This window comes from Mustela putorius, unplaced genomic scaffold (genome assembly GCF_011764305.1).
Source record: "Mustela putorius furo isolate JIRA1106 unplaced genomic scaffold, ASM1176430v1.1 tig00000151_pilon_pilon_pilon, whole genome shotgun sequence".
NCBI classification, from domain to species: domain Eukaryota; kingdom Metazoa; phylum Chordata; class Mammalia; order Carnivora; family Mustelidae; genus Mustela; species Mustela putorius.
In genome coordinates, this window is record NW_025421296.1 from 16,269,679 (window position 1) to 16,293,852 (window position 24,174).

The following is a 24,174-nucleotide window of genomic DNA, read 5'->3' on the forward strand; positions in this document are numbered from 1 at the left end:
AAGCTTAAAAAATGGAGAGATATGCCAGGTGCAAGGATCTCAAAACTCAAAATTGGTAAATCTTTACTTTCCTCAAATTTAGTTACAGGTTCAAAATAATCCCTATAAAAATCCAAATACCCCTACAAATACAGTGACAATTTAATGTTTTTAATATAGAAACAGCAAGAGCCTTAAGTACCTAAAATAATTTCATGTAAGAATTACATAGCTAAGGGACCTAAACTCTTTTTCTTTTATTGAAGGTTTTATATATTTATTTGACAGAGATCACAAGTAGGCAGAGAGGCAGGCAGAGAGAGATGGGGAGAAGGAGGCTCCCCGCTGAGCAGAGAGCCCGATATGGGGCTCTGGGGCTTGATCCCAGGACTCTGGGACCATAACCTAAGCCTAAGGCAGAGGCTTTAACTCACTGAGCCACCCAGGCACCTGGAACCTAAGCTCTTGATTTCAAGAAATTAAAAAGCTACAGCAACTGAGATGGTGTGATATCAGTGTCAAAATATATAAAAAGGCCAGCTCAACAGAATTGAATGTCCAGAAATTAATCTGCACATATATGATCAATTTATTTTTTGATAAGAGCATGAAACCATTCAACTGATAAAGAATAATATTTTGAACAAACATTGGAGTAATTAGATATTATTTTAAAAATAGCGTTCAGGGACACCTGGGTGGCTCAGTTGGTTAAGCAACTGCCTTCGGCTCAGGTCATGATCCCAGCGTCCTGGGACCGAGTCCCACATCGGGCTCCTTGCTCGGCAGGGAGCCTGCTTCTCCCTCTGCCTGCCATTCTGTCTGCCTGTGCTCGCTCTCTCTCCCTCTCTCTCTGACAAATAAATAAAATATTAAAAAAAAATAGTGTTCATCTCTACCTCACTCTTAAAACAAGCATTAACACCAAATGGATCAAAGACATGAGAGAATATTATAAAACAAAAAAACTTAAGAATAAACATAGATGAAAATTTCTGTTTTGGATTAGTCTAAGATTTCTTTCTTTCTTTTTTTTTTAGTTGTATCTATTCATTTGATAGAGAGAGCCAGAGACCATAAGCGGTTGGCATGGCAGAAGCAGAAGGAGAAGCAGGCTCTCCACTTGGATGTGGGACTCCATCCCGGGACCCTGGGAATCATGACCTGAGCCGAAAGCAGACACTTAACCAACAGAGCCATGCAAACACCCCTAGTCAAAGATTTCTTAAATTCAGTGCCAAATCATGATCCATTAAAATATGATAAATTGGACTTCATCATAACTAAACTTCTAATTTGGGGCAGCATATTTGAATAGACATTTCACAAAAGAAGATATATGGATGGTAAGTAAGCACATGAAAAAATGCTCAATATTATTAGTCATTCAAGAAATGCAAATTAAAGCCACAATGACAGATCACAATTGGTCTATTAGAATGCCTCAATCTAAAAACTGACCACATCAGGGACTCTCTTTACACAGATAGTATGACAATTTGTCAAATGGGAAAACAGTATTGCAGTTTGTTAAAAAATTCAACATACACCTCAATAATATGCAGCTATTCCATGACTAGTATTTTATCAAAAAGAAATGAGCATATGTCAACACAAAGACTTGTCCATAAATATTTATAGAAGCTTTATCTGTAGTACACCAAAATTTACAACAGAACAAATGTACCTTACCAGGTGAATGGATGGTTATACAAATGGTATAGCCAGCAATGGAATATTACTCAGTGATGAATGGAATGGAGAACTGATCCATAAGGTAACAAGGGTAAAACTATATATAATTATGGATGTGAAAGAAGCCAAACAAAAAAAAATCATACAAATGGTATGATTTCATTTATATAAAATTCTGGAAAATGTAAACTGACTGTAGTAACAGAAAGCAGGCTGGGGATGAGGTAAGGGTGGGATTGAGGGAGGGTAAGATTCCGCACCTCTACTGGCTATGCACAAGCTATCTCGTCTCAAGCCGGATTTGTATTTCCCAAATTGGAATGTGCAAGGATCTAAATATCATTTTAAGTCCAGAAAAGTAATAGAAAGTAAATCCTGAGGAGATTTCATTGTGAGCATTTCTTTGTGAGGCAACTCCTACCGATGAAACATGGCTGCAAAGAAAATTTGTGGAAATTTGAGCTTTTACATTTTCATCCTTGGATATAACTCCACGGATGTCCCCATCCCTATCTCAGTATTCCACTGTTTCTGCATCAGTGCTTTCCCCTTAATATGAAATTCGGTGTGCACTATACCTTATCCTCTCATCTTTCTATGTTTTCCCACCCACAACTCTCTTCCAAGATTTCTAAAATGTAGCTAATTTTATTATAATAATTTCTTTATAACTCTATTGTAATAGCTAGTTTTTGTGCATAATTTGGTGTGTGCTCAACTGTAAAATACTTTTTAGTCCTCTTTTTCCTTTGAAACCTCTGCCACAATCTCTTCACACTGATTTATAAGCTAGTTGCTTTTATAAGAATTCATTTATAGGGAAATACTCATTTTGAGGAGGATTCTCCTTTAAATCATAGAATGTCATGAAATTTTATCACCGAGTATTACAAAATGGACTGAAACAGTAACAGGTTCACTATCACCAGATTATCTGACTGTTTTATTGTCAACAACTATAAGTTTTCTTTCCTGTTGAAAAGAATCTGGGTTTTGAAATCCAAAATAAAACAAATTGCCAATCTCTAGTAGAATATTTTGCTTAAAAATGACACACAGGAGTTGCACAGGTGGCTCAGTCAGTTTACACATGTGTCTTCAGGTCAGGTCATGATCCTGGGGTACTGGGGTCAAGCCTTGCTTCAGGCTTCTTTCTCAGGGGGGAGTCTGCTTCTTCCTCTCTGTCTACCCCTCCTCCCACTTGTGCTCTTTCTCTCTCAAATAAATAAATAAAACCTTTAAAAAAAAGGATTAAAAATGACATTCAGATGCACACATTTCAGTAAAGCTAAATAAGTGAAAGGAATACACAAATCTTACTTAGGCTACCTGGTTTTAAATGATGCCTGGAGCAAGACCAGACAATGAGTAGGGCTGAGCAGACAGGGTGCGCTGGGAATGTGAGCTGCCACTTTCAGGGTCCCTGTGTTGCTGGAGAAGAGGCACACTGGGACTAGACCAAGTTAAAGTGCCACAAAACTGACTTACCAATATTCAGCTGTTTTTCTTGAATATAGGCACACCTCATTTTATTTTGCTTCGCTTTATCATGTTTTGTTTTGCCACATTTTTTTTTAAACAAATCGAAGGTTTACAGCAACCCTATCTTGAGCAAGTCTATCAGCGCCAATTGCTCAACTGGTCTGTCAAATTTTGGTAGTGCTTGCAATATTTTAAACATTTTCATTATTTGTTATATTTGCTATGGTGATCTGTGATCAATGACATTTGATGTTCCTATGGTAATTATTTGGAGCTTCCATAGACTGTCCCCAAACAAGATGGAGAACTCAATCAATAAATCTCATTTGTGGGGATGCTGGGGTCTCATTCACTTAAGCATCAGCCTTTGGCTCAGGTCATGATCTTAGGGTTCAGGGATTGAGCCCCACATTGGACTCCCTGCTCAGTGAGGAGTCTGCTTCTCCCTCTCCCTCTGCTGCTCCCTCCTGCTTGTGCTCTTTCACTCTCACTTTCTCTCAAATAAATAATAAATAAATAAAACCTTTAAAAAATATATATTATTTGTGTTCTGACTACTCCAATGACCAGGGCTATTCCCCCATCTTTCTCCCTCTTCTCCAGTGTTTCTATACCCTGAAACACAACAACATTGAAATTAGACCAATTAATAAATCTACAATGCCTCTAAGAGTTCAGGTGAAAGGAAAAATCACACATCTCTCACTTTAAATCGAATGTCAGAAATGAGTAACCTTAGTGAGGAAGGCTTTTCAAAAGCTGATATAGGCCGAAAGCTAGGCCACTTGTGCCAAATATCCAACTTGTTAATGCAAAGGAACAGTTCTTGGAGGAAATTGAAAGTGCCACTCTAGTAAACACAGGAATGATAAGAAAGTGAAACAGCCTTATTGCTGTTATAGAGAAAGTTGTAATTATCTGAACAGATGATCAAACCAGCCACAACACTCCATTAAGCCAAATCTTTATCCAGAGTAAGGCCCTAATTTTCTGCAGTTCTATGGAGTGAGAAAGGTAAGCATACTGTCTGAAGCTAGCAGAGGATCCATGAGGCTTAAGAGGCCATCTCCATCATATAAAAATGCCAAGGTGAAGCAGCGAGTGCTGATGTAGAAGCTGCAACAAGTTATCTAGAAGAACTAGCTAAGATAATTAATGAAGGTGCCTACACAAAGCAACAGGTTTTCAGTGTAGGTGACACAATATTCTACTGGAAGAATTATCCATCTAGTACTTTCATAGCTAGACAGAAGTCAATGCCTTGCTTCAAAGCTTCAAAGGACAGTCTGACTCTCCTGTTAGGGGCTAATGCAGCTGGTGACTTTAAGCTGAAGCCAAAGCTTATTTACCATTTTGAAAATCCTAGGGCCCTTCATAATTACACTAACTCTGTAACGGTACCTCAGTACAATGTACTGACCAAAGAGCTTAAACATGCGCTAGCAACAGACTTTGGGGGAGAGGATGATATATGTCCTTGAAGTTGAACAGCTGGGAACCCCAGGCCAGCTCAGGGGGGAACCTGCTTCTTTTTTCTGTTATCTCTCCTTCCTCAAAGATCACCTGTAGTTAATTAAATGATGCCTTTAAATGTGTTTACTCAACCACAAATCCTATACTGCTTGATCAGACATATCCTGCTTATCTACAATCTCCATCGCCTCCTTTGTTGACTGTTATCTTGTATCTAATAAATACAGGACTGAGGAGTTGTTCGGAATAACAGTCTTCTCAACTGCCTACCCCTGTCTCTTTCTCTAGCTGACTGGTTTGTGCAATTGGGAAGCAGCATAAATCTTTATTTTTCAACCTGTGCTCTATTAGTGAAACAACAAAAGCTGGATGACAGCACTTCTGTTTATAACATGGTTTACTGAACAATTTACACCCACTGTTGAGAACTACTGCTCAGGAAAAAAATATTCCTTTCAAAGTATTACTGTTCATTGACAATGCATCTGGTCACCCAAGAGCTCTGAGGGAGAAGTACAATGAGATTAATGTTGTTAGTATGCCTGCTAACACAACAACCATTCTGTAGCCCTTGGGTCAATGAGTAATTTTAACTTTTCAAGTCTTATTACTTAAGAACACAATTCAAAAGGCTATAGCTGCTACAGACAGTGATTCCTTTGAAGGATCTGGGCACAGTAATTGAAAACCTTCTTTAAAAAATTGACCATTCCAGATGCTATTAAAAACATTTGTGATTCATGGAAAGAGGTAAGCTATCAACATTAAGTAGAGTTTAGAAGAAGTTGATTCCAACTGTCATGGATGACTTTGAGGGGTTCCAGACTTCATGGAGGTAGTAACTACAGATGGAGTGGAAATAGCAAAAAAAATTAGAATGAGAAGTGGAGTCTGCAGGTGTGACTGAATTGCTGCAATCTTGTGACCAAACTAGAATGGATGAAGAATTGCTTCTTATGGTTGAGTAAAGAAAGTGGTTTTATGAAATGGAATCTACTTTTGATGAGGATGCTGTGAAATTTGTTGAAAAATAAGAAAGGATTTAGAGTATTACATAAACTTAGTTGATAAAGTAGTGTGGTGGGGTGTTGTGAGGATTGACTCCAATTTTGAACAAAGTTCAACTGTGGGTGAAATCCTGTTCAGTAGCATTTCACACACATGAACATCACATATAACAATAAATAAATAAATAAATAAATAAATCAAATCATGCATGAAAGGAAGAACCAATTGATGCATCAAACTTCACTGTTGTCTTATTTTGAGAACCTACTACAGTCACCCCAACATTTAGCAAACATCCCCTCCTGATAAGTCAGCAACCATCAAAATTGAGCAAGATCCCTCCACCAGCAAAAAGATTTTGGGTTACTGAAAACTCAGATGATAGTTCACATTTTTAGCAATATTTTTTTTTTAAATAGACAGGATGCTGCATACTTAATAGATTGCAGTGGCACTTTCATATGAGCTGGGAAACAAGAAATTCATTTGACTCACTATATTGTGATATTCACTTTATACTGGTGGTCTGGAACTGGACCTGCAATATTTTCTAAGGATGCCTGTAAATACTCCCTGGATTCAGCAAACCTTTGGTGAATTTTCAAAATTGTGAAAAATTTATTGGGACCATTTCTGCAGTTTTTTGGTTGCTTTTATAGAAAAGCAAAGTTTTGGAGATCATTACTCCTCTATCTTCTTTGACGCTATGCCAAAAATGGATTTTTGAAGAGTTTTTTTAATTTCTTACCTCTCCCAACACAATTAGAGACAATTGGTCACTTTTCTCTCTGTTGTCACCAGCATTCTATAAATTCTATAGCTCTTTCTAGAATAATATATCCCAATTATTATAGCTAGACAAAATGAATCCCTCTATAAAATAAACTACCTAAGGTAATATTTTATTTTGAAACAATATAATATTTATTTATTCAAACTATTATAATTTAATGATACCATTTTGCATAGTACCTGATATAAAGGGAGTTCATTATATTTTTATGATGAATTAATCCTCCATAACCTGTCTCCTTAGTAATCACAGAAGATATTCATTGTAAAATGTTATTTTTATGAGAATAATGAGGTATGTTTCACAATGGAGGAGTTTTAGTTAATGATGATTAAAAATGGTAAAATACAGTAAATCATTAGATAGAGGATTTAGGTATATACGGCAGTGTGATACAGGTCTGCTCATCTAAACAATCTCTAATTTGTTGGGAAAATCATTGTAACATAATTTTACACCTCGCTGAATATCACTGGCTTAACAGATACTTAACACCAAGACTACTATCACCCCTTTCCATGCTTTTCATTAAATATATCAATTGAAGAGGAATTTCATTGCATTTTTTAATAAATAAATCTGATCAAAATCATGATAGATGATTTTGATGGTTATGTTCTAGATGTACAGAGGAAATGAGAAAGTTACTCCTAACAAAAAATGAACTGGGAGGTACATAATTTTAATTTCAAGTCTAGACAACAATTAAGATTAAACCAAATCCCAATAACCTTGGTTTAATATAATTTTTAACTTATTTGATTCCCAGACATTTTAACATTAAGAATGGTTTAGAGTTTATTGAGGTATAATGACATAAATAAATGGCACATATTTAATGGATAAAGTTTAATAAGTTTTCCCATACTTATGCACCTATAAAAACATCACTACAACCAACATAATGAACATATCCATCACCACAAAGTTCCCTCATGCTCCTTTATAATCTCTTTCTGTCACCACCCACCCCTCCCAATCCCCAGGCAACTGTTGATTTTCTTTCTGATTTCGGTACCTTAATTTGTAATCCTTAGAATATTATCACAATGGAAGCATGCAACCTATACTTTATTTTTGGAGGAAAGAGTGGCTGGTTACCTTCACTCAGTACAATTATTTTGAGATTCATCTGTGTTGTAGCATGTTCCTTTTTGCTGGTAAGTAATATTCCATTGTATAGACATGACACTGAATGTCCATTCACTTGTTGGAATTTGAGCTGTGTCCAGTTTGGGGCTATAAACATATAAAGCTCCTATGAACATTTATCAACAAACAGGAGTGGACTAGCTGGATCACATGGTAGGCATAGATTTAACTTTTTAGTAACCACCAGACTCTTCAAAGTGTTTGTGCCATTTATTTTAAGGATTTTATTTATTTAATTGACAGAGAGAGATCACAAGTAGGCAGAGAGGCAGGAAGAGAAGCAGGCAGGTGGGGGGGGGAGCAGGCTCCCTGCTGAGAAGAGACCCTGAGACCATGACCTGAGCCGAAGGCAGAGGTTTAAACCCACTGAGCCACCTAGGCGGTCCTGTTTGTGCCATTTTATATTCCTACCAGCTGTATATAGCAATTCCAATTTCTCCTTGCCAATACTTAGCAAGACCAGTTATAATTAACCATTCCAGTGTATATGTAGTGGTATTTCATTGTGTTTTTAATTTGCATTTTCTTTATGGCTTATGAGGTTGAGTATTTTTTCATGTGCTTATTTGATATTTGGGTACATCTTTGGTGAACTGTCTATTCAAATCTTGGCACATTTTCTTTTTTTGAGTTCTTTTCTAACTATTCACTTTTCAGTTGTTAAAAATATATTCTGGATGTAAATTCTTTATTAGATATAAAATTCACAGATATTTTCTTCTAGTCTATACCTTGTATTTTTCTTTAAGAGTCTTTTTTGAAAAAAGGAAGCTTTAAATTTTGAGGAAGACTCAGATTTAATCTCCTTTGTTATTTAAAGACATTCCCAAAGATCTTTACCTTGAGGTCTCTCCCAGAAGGATGATTGATATGTACAGCACTGTTTTAGGAGCTAAGAGTAGAACAAGAAATAATACCTTTATCTTCTGGAGTTTACAGTTGAGTTTGGGGTGGGAGGAGGAAGATGGGTTAACAGAGAATACCACAAAATGTGATAAATGCAGTAAGAAAGAAATGCTCAGGGTCTTATAAAAACTTGTTGTTTAACTGTCAAAGTAAAAACTTAAATTTTCTAGACATAAACAGTGGATCGTTTTTTACTTTTTTTAACCTTTAAATTAAAAAAAATATATATTTCTAAGTACAATAGAAATCCTATGAGCCACAAAAGTGCTTTTTGCTGGGGCACCTGGATGGCTTTGTTAGTTAAGTGTCCAACTCTTGATTTTGGCTCAGGGTATGATCTCAGGGTTGTGAAATCAAATCCCTTGTCAGGCTCTACACTTGGTGTGGAGCCTGGTTAAGATTCACTCTCTCCCTCTCTCTCTGCCCCTACATACTTTTTTTTTTTTTGCTAACTTAGGCCACACAGAAATACAAGGGGTAAATGTCCTTCATGTATTGAGAATGCAGTACTAACAAAAAAATAGGAAGAAAATAGAAACATATTCAAAATTTGAAGGCGGACACTTAAAAATATAAACTGATGTCACATAAAGATGCTCAACCTGACACATCTTAGAAATACATCTTAAATGGCAAGCACATAAATTTTCCAATTATTCCAATAGTAAAGACCAAAGCCAAAAGAAGTCAAATAAATAAGGTAGTCTGAGCTGATATCTATATGCAGAATTAGAAAATAGAATTTGTATCAGGAACAATGGAGCTAATACACACCTGAGCTCAAGACAAAACTAAACAAAATGCAATTCCTTGTTGCAGGAACTGAATAGGGAACTTAAATCAACAAAATGAGTGGAAATTGATAAGAGAGGGTTCTCCAGGGAAAGGCATAAGACTTAAGCACAGGAACTTGGGAATGGAACCCTCCCAACGGGAAGGAGACTGGGCTGTAATACTTCTCAGATTCGACACCTTTACCTGATTCTTACATAACTCCTCAAGATTTTTTTTTTTTAATTCTGTAATAATAACATGTGTATGTATCTTTCCAACTAATTTATTAAAACACAGTGGCTTATTCTGTTCCCTATTCTTCTCTTCACTATTACCACTTAATAAACTTTCTTGGATGGCCTTCTATACTAGTACCAACAGAACTAGTTTATCTTTTTAATGGTTGCAAATTATTCCACTGATGGATATTGAGTTTGTTTCAGATCCTTTGTTGGTGTGATTTCATTTCTATTTAATCCATGTTCAGGAGTTAGTTTAGTTCTTTAATCTGAAGACTCACAGAAACTCAGCCATGTCTCTCTTAATACATTGACCTTATACATTTTCTCCAGTATTTCTGAAGTTTCTTTTTTTTTTTCAGTTTCTCATTCTAAAATTCATATCTTACATTAACTTTTATTTTTTTTACCCTTTTCTGTGTGTGTTGTATTCTGATTACATTCCCTTTCAGTTCATCTTCATCTATTCTATTATTCAATTGGTTAATTGATTTTAATTTTAATGCTCACTTCAGCAGCACACATACTGATTTTAATTTTAAATATGCTCTTTTGAACTACAGAACACTCATGAAAGAAATTGAAGAAGATACAAAAAGATGGAAGACCATTCCATGCTCTTGGATCGGAAGAATAAGCATTGTTAAAATGTCTATACTGCCTAGAGCAATCTATACTTTTAATGCTATTCTGATCAAAATTCCACCAGTATTCTTCAAATAGCTGGAGCAAATAATATTAAAATTTGTATGGAATCAGAAGAGACCCTGAATCACTAAAGAAATGTTGAAAAACAAAAATAAAAGGGGGGGGCATCACGTTGCCTGATTTCAAGCTTTACTACAAAGCTGTGATCACCAAGACAGCATGGTACTGGCATAAAAACAGACACATAGACCAGTGGAACAGAGTAGAGAGCTCAGATATGGACCCTCAACTCTATGGGCAAATAATCTTTGACAAAACAGCAAAAAAATATACAGTGGAAAAAAGACAGTCTCTTCAATAAATGGTGCTGGGAAAACTGGGCAGCTATATGTAGAAGAATGAAACTTGACCATTCTCTTACACCGTACACAAAGATAAACTCAAAATGGATAAAAGACCTCAATGTGAGACAGGAATCCATCAGAATCCTAGAGGAGAACATAGGCAGTAATCTCTTCGATATCAGCCACAGCAACTTCTTTCAAGATATGTCTCCAAAGGCAAAGGAAACAAAAGCGAAGATGAACTTTTGGGACTTCATCAAAATCAAAAGCTTCTGCACAGCCAAGTAAACAGTCAAGAAAACAAAGAGGCAACCCACGGAATGGGAGAAGATATTTGCAAATAACAGTACAGACAAAAGGTTGATATCCAGGATCTACAATGAACTTCTCAAACTCAACACACACAAAACAGACAATCATATCAAAAAATGGGCAGAAGATATGGACAGACACTTCTCCAATAAAGACATACGAATGGTTATCAGACACATGAAAAAATGTTCATCATCACCTGCCATCAGGGAGATTCAAATTAAAACTACATTGAGATACCACCTCACACCAGTTAGAATGGCCAAAATTAGCAAGACAGGAAACAACATGTGTTGGAGGGGATGTGGAGAAAGGGGAACCCTCTTGTACTGTTGTTGGGAATGCAAGTTGGTGCAGCCTCTTTGGAGAACAGTGTGGAGATTCCTCAAGAAATTAAAAATAGAACTTCCCTATGACCCTGCCATTGCACTCCTGGGTATTTACCCCAAAGATACAGATGTAGTGAAAAGAAGGGCCATCTGTACCCCAATGTTTATAGCAGCAATGGCCATGGTCGCCGAACTGTGGAATGAACCAAGATGCCCTTCAACGGACGAATGGATAAGGAAGATGTGGTCCATGTACACTATAGAGTATTATGCCTCCATTAGAAAGGACGAATACCCAACTTTTGTAGCAACATGGACGGGACTGGAAGAGATTATGCTGACTGAAATAAGTCAAGCAGAGAGAGTCAATTATCATATGGTTTCACTTATTTGTGGAGCATAACAAATAGCATGGAGGACATGGGGAGTTAGAGAGGAGAAGGAAGTTGGGAGAAATTGGAAGGGAAGGTGAACCATGAGAGACTATGGACTCTGAAAAACAATCTGAGGGGTTTGAAGGGGTGGTGGTGGGAAGTTGGGGTACCAGGTGGTGGGTATTACAGAGGGAACGGATTGCATGGAGCACTGGGTGTGGTACAAAAAAATGAATACTGTTACACTGAAAATAAAAAATAAATCAAAATAAATAAATAAATAAATAAATATGCTCTTTTAAAAAATTTTAACTCCTATTTGATTCTTCTGAAAATCCATATATTTTAACACCATATCCTGTTCTTGACTTATAATTTTTAATCCTTTACTTAAAGAGCACATGATAATTTAAAATAGTTTTGGATTTTTGGGGGGAAGCCTGGGTGGCTCAGTCACTTAAATGTCCACTTTTGATTTCGGCATCGATCATGATTCAGAGTCATGAGATTAAGCCCCACATCAGTTCTGTGCTGAGCATGGAACATGTTTAAACTTTTCTCTCCCTCTGGTCTATCCCTCCATGCCTCAAAAAATGATTTTGAATTTTTTAATCTCTAAATTATGGTTTCCCCTATAGTGGTCTATTTAATCAATAATTTAACATTTGGATTTAAATCTTTCATGAGAGTAATTTACTGAAAGTCTCATGCATCCTGGTTTGTGGAGTGTCCCTACAGAGCTAAATTCTAACACTGGCCCATTAGACAATAGTAATATCCTCCAATCTCCTTTATGTTTTATTTTATTCTAATTTGTTCTGGTTGGGGGTAGCTGTGCCATATGATAGCACAAATTCAAAACTGAATCCCATAGGAAGCAGAAGACTTCTGTTCAAGTGGGTGGCATCTTTTATTTTATTTATTTATTTATTTTCAGACATAGAGCATCGGGGATATGAAGGGGCTTGATTTTCATTAATAACACTTGACGATTTTGACATATTCCTAAATTATTCAATCAAAAACATATGTATAAACATGTATATTTATAATCAAAGCTTCAGAAAACTTTACATGAAAATCAAGTTAGAAAAAATTTGATATTAAAGCAACACAATGTTGTTTAGTCCAAGAGTCCTGTTTGAATGCTAAATCTGGAGAAGAAATGAGATTATATGTGTTTTCAGATGTTTATTCATTAAAGTAACTCACATTTTATTAAATAGGGAATGTACCTTGGTCTCCGAATGCATTGCTATCAAATTATGCAGGCAAGTTTTCCAATGGTGTGGAAATATGAATATTGAACTATAAACAAATCCTATATCCTGGATGTCTTCATTTCCATGATAGAAAATAGTAAGGTAAAAATCTATTAACTCTTGCTTTCAGTTGTTAAAATGCCAAAAAGAATTCATTATGATTTTTAAAAATGTGAGATGCTAAGAGATTTCAAATAAAATTTTGGTATAATAATATTAAAAAGCTAGAAAATAAAAAGCTATGGATGCTAATACTTACTTACATTTATTATATGTGTGTGGGTTGGAATAGTAAACAGTTCTTATTATTTACTCTATATTTAAGTTTTTTCAGATTCTTATTTACTTTACTATTATTCAAAACCTAGATAAATTAAGAGGTGGCAAAGAATCCTGCAGGTTATTGAAGGGAAAATGTAGGAAGTGTCAAATGTAGCTGTCATCATAAATAAAGAATACTGTGGGGTTATTACAATTATGAAATATTTATAGCAACATAAATTACATTAATTACTAATACTTCTTCACATGTCGAGGTTAGAAAGGGCAAGGAAGGTTGGTAACATAGATATTGGAGTCATTCTTAAAGAAAGATTCATCATTCATATTTTTGGCAAGAATTTCATAAATGAGCAAATCTACATTTTTATGTATCCGACAATAAAATTACTATGTTTACTGAAGGGCTTTACAACCTTCCTCAAAGGCTGATGCTCCTTTCTATTTTAATAATTTCTCATTAATGAATTTTCCATCCACTATAGCTCTATACAATTGTTAAACTGTATTTCCTATGTAACATCCTACTAGGATCAGAAGCATCTGGAATGGAATGGGAGTCACAATGGATTTTCCGAAGGATCATCACAGAACTAGTGTATCAGTAGCTCTAGGATAGAGCCCTGATCTCTGCACCACAAACAAAGGCATGAGACATAACCACAGTGGAATGTGATGAGACACACAGCACATATATCTCTCTAACTTCTACATCCACCTAAGATATCAGCATGACTCAGGTGTGAGGACCTGAGGCTAGGAAATGGGGTATGCCTATGGCTGGAAAGACATAGTTCACAGCTTTGTAGACATACTGAGCTATCCAGATTTATTTTCACTAGTATTTCAGTCACCCATAACTTTGTGGGCTTGTATGGGCTAGTGGCACCATTAATAATATAATTTATGCAATAATATAAATTATTTATTCTAAAAAGAAAATTTAAAATTTTAACACATTAATGGTAATAATGGCATATATATCAAGTATTTCACATTTGTTATTTAATCTTCAAAAATAAACATGTAAGGTAGTTGCACTTTAAAAATATTACCAATGAAGGAACTGAGGTTTAGATGATAAAAGTAACGTAGTTTTCATAAGAGAGTTATTTAAAATTTTTATCATTGAAATTAATTTGTAACTTGTCTACTATTTATAAATAGATAGTTTAGATGTTTAGATCTTGATCAATTTTTACACATTGAGGCTGATGTCAAGGGTAAGAAATGCATGGCTGGCCTTTGCTTCTCTATCATCACACAAACCTCACACACTGCTGACTTGAGTGAGTCCAAAACTGAGCCTATACTTACTTTCCTCATTCAAACAAATGTTTTTATAATGTTTATGAGGCAAAGTAAAAGTTAAGCTCAGCTTAATAAAATTATAAGTAGAATTATTATTTTCTATAATCAATTATTTTATTCTATAATCAATAGTCTAATAAATCAACTAGATTCTTGGCTAGATTAATCAGACACCACTTTCATTCTACACATGCATTTAGATTCATGTAAAATACCTTCACCTAATTTTGAAAATTCCTTCTAACTTTTAGATCAATTAAACATAGATCTCCTATACAAAAATAGTGATTTGAAGGAGTACATGGCCACCAATGCTCCTAGCAGCAGTGTCTAAAATAGCCAAACTATGGAAAGAGCCCTATGTCCATTAATGGGTGAATGGATAAAGAAGATATGGGGGGGGTTGTGTACTATGAAATATTACTCAACCATCAAAAGGAATGAAATTTTGCCATTTGCAACAATGTGGATGGAACTAGAGTGTATATGCTAAATGAAATAAGTCAGTCAGAGAAAGATGAATACCATATGATTTCACTCAAATGTGGAATTTAAGAAACAAAACAGATGAAGATAGGAGAAGGGAAGAAAAAATAAAATGAGATAAAAATGGAGAGAGACAAACTCTTGACTATAGGGAACAAACTAAGGTTTGCTAGGTCAGGAGATGGGGTGACTGGGTGAAAGACATTACGGAGGACACTTGATTTAATGAGCACTGAGGGTTTTAAGCAACTGATGAATTACTAGATTCTATCCCTGAAATAAATAATACATTATATGTTAATTAACTTGAATTAAAATTAAAAAAATTGGTTTCCCACATGTTAAGATACAGTCAAACTATCTTATGTCTTCAATATTATATTTAAATAAATATATGTTTTTTGTTGAAAATAGTTTTGACGTAGTTTACTTAGATAAAATATTTTTTAAAACTGCTTTTAATATGATTAGAGAAACAGATATATCACATAATATGAAAGAAATCTAATAAAGTATGTATTTTCCTGGAGAGCAAATGATAGTGCCAATTATTACCATGTAAATATTAAGTGCAATCAAGATTATTTTCTATAATAGATACAATGAAAAAAATGCATGATATGTCTCTCCAAGTACTTTTCAATCTTACCTGCTGGTTTACAGGAAAATTTCTGTTGATTTTTTTAATCTGCAACAATAAATAAATAATAAATGTGAGAACAATAAACATAAAGTTACACGAGAGCTACCAAATTTTAGAAGAATCTATTTTAAGTGAGTTAATATATACTGATATTCTAAATTGACATATTAAAATCACTGCATGTCAAACACTAATTACAATGTTTTTGAAATTTTGATTATCAAAAGTATTCCAAATTTGACATGTAAACATTTTGAAAGATTTTCATCTAACAATTTTCTCATTTATGAGAAATGAAAAGCCTCTGCTTCCATATAATGTTAAATGACAATCTATGGAAAATAAAGAGTAACTTTTTGTAGTTTATTTTTTCAGTTTGAAATATTATATTAAATGTATTTTAACACTGAAGAGAATAGGAGAAATATAATACTCCAACACTAAAAGATAAAGTATGTGTGTCAAAATATTTTCACTCAGGACCCTAAATAAAGTATAACATTTACTTTAAGATAATTTAATGATTAACATTTCAAAACAACTTAAAATAAATCTTCAGAGAAAGGATTTACTCTTTCATATAAACAAATTTCAAAATCCAACTGAAAAATGAATATCATATTTAGACAAATGACCTTATAACACACAAAGTCTTTGTTCAACAGAATCTTTACTCATTAAATCAATTTTTATTTTTCATTGATTTTCTGGAGAACTTAAAGACTGCTAACTCTGTGCAGTATAACCATACACTACCCTAATTACAGACTGTTTCCACTTAGAAATTGTTTTATTGAATTATTTTATTTTTCCTTCTTTGTTAGTTTTGTTTCCTTTTGTCTTACTGACAAATGTGTAAATAACAGGAAATTTAATTGATATGATGCATAAAATTAGAGAATCATTAAATTGTGTGCAAGAAAATACTTTCTGGCAAACTGTGTGTCATTTAAAATATATAAAAAAAAACTTTAGAAGATTTATATGATTTCAGCAGGTACATGTACAAAAAACATATATCTTTCTTATACTGCTATAGTAATTGCAAAATAGTTCTTGCTTTGATGAGGAATCTATTTAAGAAACCTCTAAAACTATTGGCATCTTAAACTAAAATCAGTATAGTCTAGAGACATGGACAGAAAAAACGGCTTCCTAAACACCTTTTCTTAATCAATAAAAAAAAATTCATATTGAATACTTTGTGGAACTATGCTTCTTGCTAGTTCTTATGGATTATTATAAAAAATTGTAAAATTCTAGCTATATTTTGTATGGACCCTTGTCTTCCAGCATGAACTATCTAGCTCGAAGTGCTGAAACATGAAAACAAAAGTCATTCCAAGCTGAGACAATAGCATAATGAGACTAGTTTTCAGAATCTGAAGAGTCCAAGTGGCTTCAGTGTGGAATGAACTTAAGTGCAACACAGGAGCCACAATGTAGATGCATAATAACATTGTAAAGTTTTGCAGTCATAGAGACCTGCGTTTGAAATTCAGCTGTAACTGTTGTTAAATATCATTAGACAGTTATTAATTATTTTGTGTCTAATCTCCATCTTTTGTAAAATGTCCTTAACAATATTAATCACATGTATTTGTTGGAAAAACTAATGAAAAAATAAATATCATGAAGTTAGAGCTTAATAAGTGATGACTATTATTAATATAATAAATAATAATATATAAAACTAATATAAAAGAAGTTAGGATTTCCTTTGAAGACAATGATAATGTACATATGTATGTATGTATATATGTATGTATGTATTTGAGACAGAGAGAGAGGGAGGGAAAAAGAGCAAAAGCAGAGGGAGTATCAGGCAGAGGGAGATGGAGAAGCAGGCTCCATGCTGAGCAGGGAGCTCCATGTGATGTAGTACTCAATCCAAGGACCCTGAGATCATGGCCAGAGCTGAAGGCAGACGCTTAACTGACTGAGCACCCAGGCATTCCAACAATGAGAATGCTTTAAAGAAGCTAAGCAAAGATGTCTTTTGCAAATGCCTTTCAGTTTTCTTGGCAACTTTAGGGTTTATATATGCAAGTACCAAATGAGTGACAACCATATGTGAACCAGGCTGGGTTCCAGAATATAGGTTGCCCACCATTTACCTCCAGAGAATCATTTGCAGGCATGCCACAGTCAGAGGAATAAGGAATTAGTTGAAGTCTCCTCAGATGTGAAAGTCTTTATCAGTTGGAAACAGTATGCCTATTTAACATTTACAAGCATATTCTAGGAAACCTAAATTATAAATAAACACTCAACATAGAAAATGCTAAATGCTAGAAGTACTTTGTTTTAAATTACTCATTTAGTAGTTAAAAGAAATCATATCAATAAAATAGCTTGATAAGATAAAAGTATTGGAAACATTAATGACAATTTAACCTTATTTTTAAAAATAAAGCTATATGTTGTATGGTTGAAATAATGTTTGATTTATTAAAAGTAATAAAATATCAAACTATAATATATTCTTAAATGTACTCATAGAGCAAAGTTTTAAAAACTGTCTTCTTTTGGCAACAATATTAATTCCAAATAATGGAAATCCTAAATTCTCTGCATAATTTTAGACTGCTCTTCAAATAAGGAAAGTTAAAATTTGTTCAAAAGATGCTTTTGTTAGAAACCAATGTTAATAATGTGTTATCAGAACCAGTAATTTGTATTATGCAAAGCTGAAAAATTAATATAATATTGAACAAAAAGAGTCAGTGTCTGAACATGAAGGCTTGAAGAGACAAAAGTACATAATTACAGATACATCAAACTAGCTCTTTATGGAGCGGGATTACTTAAACTATTAATCCCAAAGATGTAAAGGAAGCAGAGTATGATTTTGACTATGATTGCCTAACATGTCATTCTATAAGAACCTTAAGTGACATTGACAACTATCAAGTAAAGTGCATTCAGATGAAGGAAATCCATGTTAAAGATTTTATTCCAAAAGAGAAAGACAAATCTGTAAACACTGGATGTTTTAACATCATGTTGATTTAAGCTAAGAATTTGGAATATAATTAATGTCTATGTGGAAGTATAAGAGGATACAATTTGCATTGTGTATTTTTTTTCATGACCCCCTCACATCTTGATAAAAATAGGAAGAATTCTTGAATCAGTACTCACAAAGTAATGATAAGGAGAAAGATGGAAGAATGGAGGGAGAGAGGAAAGGAAGAAGGAAAGGAGAGAAGAATAAACAAATCTCTCAAGCAGATGACTTTTATTTATGTAGATATTCTACCTTGAAGATGAATACAGAATTAGAATTTATGTTGAAACCTTAAGGAAAGATACTTACCTCAAAGACAACAAAGTTTTTCTATAAATAATTTTTAATCACATACCTCTTTGTAAATCTGATAAAAATTATGTGGCCTCTTCTAGAAGATTCATAGATGCTTTAAAACTTCATAGAGAGTTCCAGAAAAGAAGGAAAATTAATTTAATGGCTAAAGAAACAAAGTTGATTTGGCCTTCCATCAGGTAGTAAAACGTGATGGTCCTGTAGAAAAGATAACTACAACAAAATGAGCTGAGACTGAGAGTGCTATGGAAAGTGGAACAATATTGATGCCAATATTGTTGCCTCCACCTCCAAAGATGGAGGATTTGCATGTCCAAGAAGTTTTATGCCACAGTTATTCACAAACATGTGAATTGATTTAATGACTTCTACATATTTGAAAGACGATGCCTAGATTCAGGATGGTGTGACCTACTCGAAGGAAACAAAATCTAGGTGATGATAATTTCTTATTTTATTTGAGAACATAAGTTTTATAAAAGTATGGTATGAAATTCAAATATTTAAAAATCAAATATCAACTTATTTTTGTTTTATTGTGCAATTGTATGATAAGGCCCAATTCAGTGGGTAATTTCTGGAATTAGCTTTGATTCCTAAGTTGCTGAAGTCTCTTTGAGAATGGAAATTCTACCTTCTCCTATCTTTTAGTTCCCACAATATGTGATTTTAGTTTTGCAAATGACATAAAATTCATGGCTGAGGTTAAACAAATGGCATTTCTTTGTGTAGTACCTACTAACAATGACATTCAATAAAAATTGTTATTCAAAATCAAACCTATGCTATCATATATGCTTAAATAAGCTCTTTCAGATTTGTTCAAGAAAACAAAATATAGTACTTTAATTTCTATTTTTTCTAGAATAACACTGGAACATTTCCTTCTAAATAAAAAAAAAGGCAGTACTTCAAAATAAATGGGAGAGACAGATATTTTCAGGTTTACAGCACAAACACATGCATCATTTATAGCATACAATGTTTTTACAATGCAGACAATCCATGGAGAGCTGCAAAGATTTCCTAGTTAATCTGTGTTCATATGGCCTAACTAGGGAATGTATTGAGTAATTTTAAATTGAGATAAACAGATAGGTACCTGAACAAATTTTTTCATTAAAATAGGTGAAAGGACCAAAAGAAAACAAATGAATCCTTTTAAAGTTACCATGCTATGAAAAAGAAAGTTGATATTTCTTCATAAACCTCTAGGCTTAGAAATAGCAGAATAAAGATCTAAAATAGTGCCCCATTATAAATGGCCTTCTTTAAATTTCTTTCTTTCCATATCACTTAGCATTGTGAAATACTGTTTATTTTATGTTTTGTATTATGATCTGCTTGCTCCCCCCTTTAGAGAAATTTCAGACTTTTGTTTTATTCCATATATTACTTCTTACATGAAAAAGATTGTCTAGGTCTTAGTGGGTATTCAATCAATGTTTGCTGAACAGATGAAAAGACAGGATATCTCAAAACAAAGAATCAAATTCTCTGAGGTTAACTTAGTATTGAAAGCAAATTACTTCTAAAGAAAATAAATTTCTAGATTATTAACTTTGAATGTCTATAGGAATTCTAATGGTTTCAAAACATGGAGTTAATACTATACATGAGAGTTGGAAGGAATGCTTGAGGATTAATAGCAAGTTCTCATCTCCCAGGAAGAATAATTTCCAGATTGAGACAAAAGCATGGAGAGAGAGATAAAGAGAGGAGGGGATAGGTTGGGGCATGGGAGGCCAAGTTTTGAGGAAGTAGACATAGAAAGCACAAATTAGTTTGTGACATCCCAGTGGAGAGCTTTGGACTCTCTTCTTCAATTCCATAGAATCCTGTTATTAAGCATGGCTTCAAAATGATAGAATAGCTATAGCTAGAGGAAGTGTTTTAATCTGAAGAACAGAATCCAAGATTTCTCATGAGTGCTAGGTTGATGAGAAAATAATAGCAGTGCTGGAAGACAAAAGGGAGCTTCATGACATGTGAGCTGAAGATACTGGTAGGATCACACACAACGGGAAGTGCGTCAGGGACAAAGCATGACATTCAGAGTGCATGGTACGGACTGCACAGAAGAGTTTCCAGAGACTAATGCTGAAGTGATACATTATTCCTGAAGGGAAAAGGGGAGGAAAGGGAGAAGAGGAGACCCGGAATTTTAGTATTTACCCAAAAAAGACTGAATTATAATTTTGAAGTGGCTAAGATACTAAGAATCTCCAACATTGAGTTTACTGCATCAGTAAAAATGGCATATTGAGTACCGTGAGATTTAAATAGACTTCTGTTAAAAAAATATTTTATGGCACCTGAGCACAGTGCTTAGCCAGTAAATTATTGTCGTACCTCTCAGTAGGATTTCCTATCATCTGCTTTTCTTGACTTTTAAAAGTGACCTGCATACATTTATTTATAGAGGGGATTTGGGAATTTCTTTCTCCAATTTCTCATTGTAACAAAAAAGGACATCACAGATGAAGGTTCACATTTCTATAATTTTATATGTTCTTGATAAAAGGGAGATTAATAAAAACAATAACCTAAAATGCTTATACCACACTTCTAAGACGCTATTTTAAAAATTCAAATCTCAAATTGGTAGAATGAAATACCATGCAAGTCCCTCCGTGATCTTGTCCCTGCCTCTCTTGGGGATCACCTGTATACTAGGACTCTGTCTATATGGAACTCCTGGATACAAACCTGGTGCCTTCTCTCACATACCCTCTCCCTGTCACATCACCTGCTAGCTTGTGCATGCACATTTTCTCTCCTGTCCCTTTCCCTCTATGACCCATCCTCACTCCCTCTCTTTTCTTTTCTTTTTCACCTGGCAGGATTCTAGTCGTCTGTGTGTGCGTGTGTGTGTGTGTGTGTGTGTGTGTTTACCTATGGTGCACAAAAATTAAACAGCTTTTAAGTTCATCCTGAATATGGTATAGTCTAGTTCTGTCTGACACCAAAGGCTGTGGTGTTATATTACATAATCAAGAACCATAAGCACCATAAAAATTTTTCTGAAAACTCTACTGGAATTGGTCAGTAGCTTTCTCTTTAGTATTCCCTGTGGCTCTAATTCATACATTGTTCTCATTCAATGTGCTTACTGACTTCTACATCACCATAACCCTTAATTGCACTGCCTTTATCTTCCCTTAGCTTAGCAGTGTGTCCAACTAACTAACAAGTATTACCAATCACCATTAACTATCTTGTGGGGAATATCGCATGCTTCTGCTACCTTCTCAAGCTCATTGACAATCCTAGATCTGAATCAAAATAATGCCAGTGTTCCTTCTGTTGGTGGTACTCTGAAGCTTATCGCCAGGGCTTGCCGTGAGGCTTTCATTTGTGATGTGAAAATATGTAACTTCTTGAACTAGGTTCTGATTGAATCTTCTTTCTTAGTATAATCTTATAACTACACTTATGACAGAGACTTGTAACCTATTGAAGGAACCCCATTTTTCAACTTTGCCAATGATTTCTACATGAGTAAAATTAACAGAAAGGCTAAAAATAATGGAAATCACTATATTAATATTTATTTTGGACTAATGATAGAAGTTGGTATTAGGAACTGACACTTGCTCTGCCAAAATGTAACATGTTTTTTTAACTTTATCAGAAATTCTGGAAATTTAATTTTTATGACAAATTTCAACATGTAAATTTCAATATTTACTTTAAATTTCAAAGACAGTGAGGACTACATACAAAAACCTATTTGTAAGCCAGGTATGATTTATGGAAACACATCTAAGGAATGATTATTAAAGAAGGAAAATAATTTAGTCTCATAAATAGATATGCAAAATTATTTTTTAAAATGCAATTCCAATCTTTATAAAAGAATGGTAAAGGAAATAGAATAAGTAAAATAAGAAAATAATAATCTTTTTACATTATATAGAATCATTTATTTCAAATTAATAAATATCATGATAAGAATTAAACATATGAAATTGATTTAACAAAAAATAATCCTTATCATTATTATTTAACAGTGGCATTAAAAATTATAGCCCAGATAATATGGGGAAAAACAGAATGGAAAATGTGACTATTAAAAAGAGCAGAATGCATATGTCATTATTGCATAAAAAAATCCAAGATAATTAGACAAAAATGACTTAGATTTTAAGGTGTATGAATACCATGTATGTTTATCCAAATCAGTAGTCTTCTTCAGCTTGGAAAAAAATAAATACAGAAATGGAACAAAATGCTTTTGATGAACCTAAGAAGAATAAAATTCATAACAATTAACTTGATATGAAATAGGTAGATTATGTAAATCCATTCCTGAGTGTCAAATCTCTTCCAAATTAAAATTTCTGGTGATATTATTTAAATACAACTGTATTTAGACTTCTATGGGTCCATCAGGAATAAATGGTCAAATATACTGGAGGGTATTTAAGGTTAATCTCCAAGGCTATTCAAATGCATTTAGAATTTTAAGAGCATGTAGAATTACAGTAATTAAAACAGGGTTTTGCCACTGCAAAATTAAATGAGCCAATGACTTTTAGCGGATAATTAATTGAATAAAAAATGCTGAATAATAAATGTACTAATAAAATATAATATGTAAATAAAATATAATAATAAAAATAATTGAATCTAAAATGTGTATACTGAGTTAATGATAAAGTTGCATTTTAAGTTTTAACAGAGAGCAATAGTGGAGCAAGTGGTTAATTACTTCAAGAACAATGGATCACCCACTAGCCTATGCAGTCCATATTTAATGAGACATATTTAAGAAAGAAAGCAAAACTATTAGGCTCCTAAATAGAATGAGAAAGCATGAAGCACAACTTCCTCCCTGTTGATAAAAACTAGAAGGGAGCTGTGAACTGACTAAAAGCATTTGTTTGAAGGCATGTGAGAACACCTGCTGTCACAAGGGTGTGCATAGGTAAGGTCTAAGACAGATGAGCACACAGTGGTGAGCTGGCCTTCTGAAAACACTGGACTGGCACTGGAAGAGTGTGAGAAGCATAATTTTCCCAGACAGAGAAATAAGCAGAGAATGTATTTTACTCATAGGATAATATTGGCAGCATTTTTGATGTGTAGGGCTTTGAACACAAAATTGGTTTTCACCTCAAGGTATTTGCTGAGTTCTGAATTGAGGCAGGATGAAAGGTTAAAAATATTAATCTGAAAATTATGCAAAAGAAGACAACAGTTTTAGAAATTTGCTATGCTGAGAGTTAAGCAAAGAGAATTCAGAGTCAGCTAAGGAGAGCTCCCAGGAATAGACTGTACTCTCAGCTCAAAGGCCTGATGGGCTATAGCACTGAGAAAGGGGAAAAAAAAAAGAAAGAAGTAAACAAAGTAAACAG

The 24,174-nt window shown here is 34.0% G+C and overlaps 1 protein-coding gene across 1 annotated transcript in view; it reads right to left on the reverse strand.

The window, feature by feature from the left end:
• Positions 1-24,174, reverse strand: part of SNTG1 (syntrophin gamma 1) — a 948,474-nt gene that overhangs the window by 149,523 nt on the left and 774,777 nt on the right. The window contains exon 12 of the mRNA XM_013047405.2: positions 15,496-15,534. Within this exon, the coding sequence (XP_012902859.1) occupies positions 15,496-15,534 (39 nt within the window). The remainder of the gene's footprint in view (positions 1-15,495; positions 15,535-24,174) is intronic.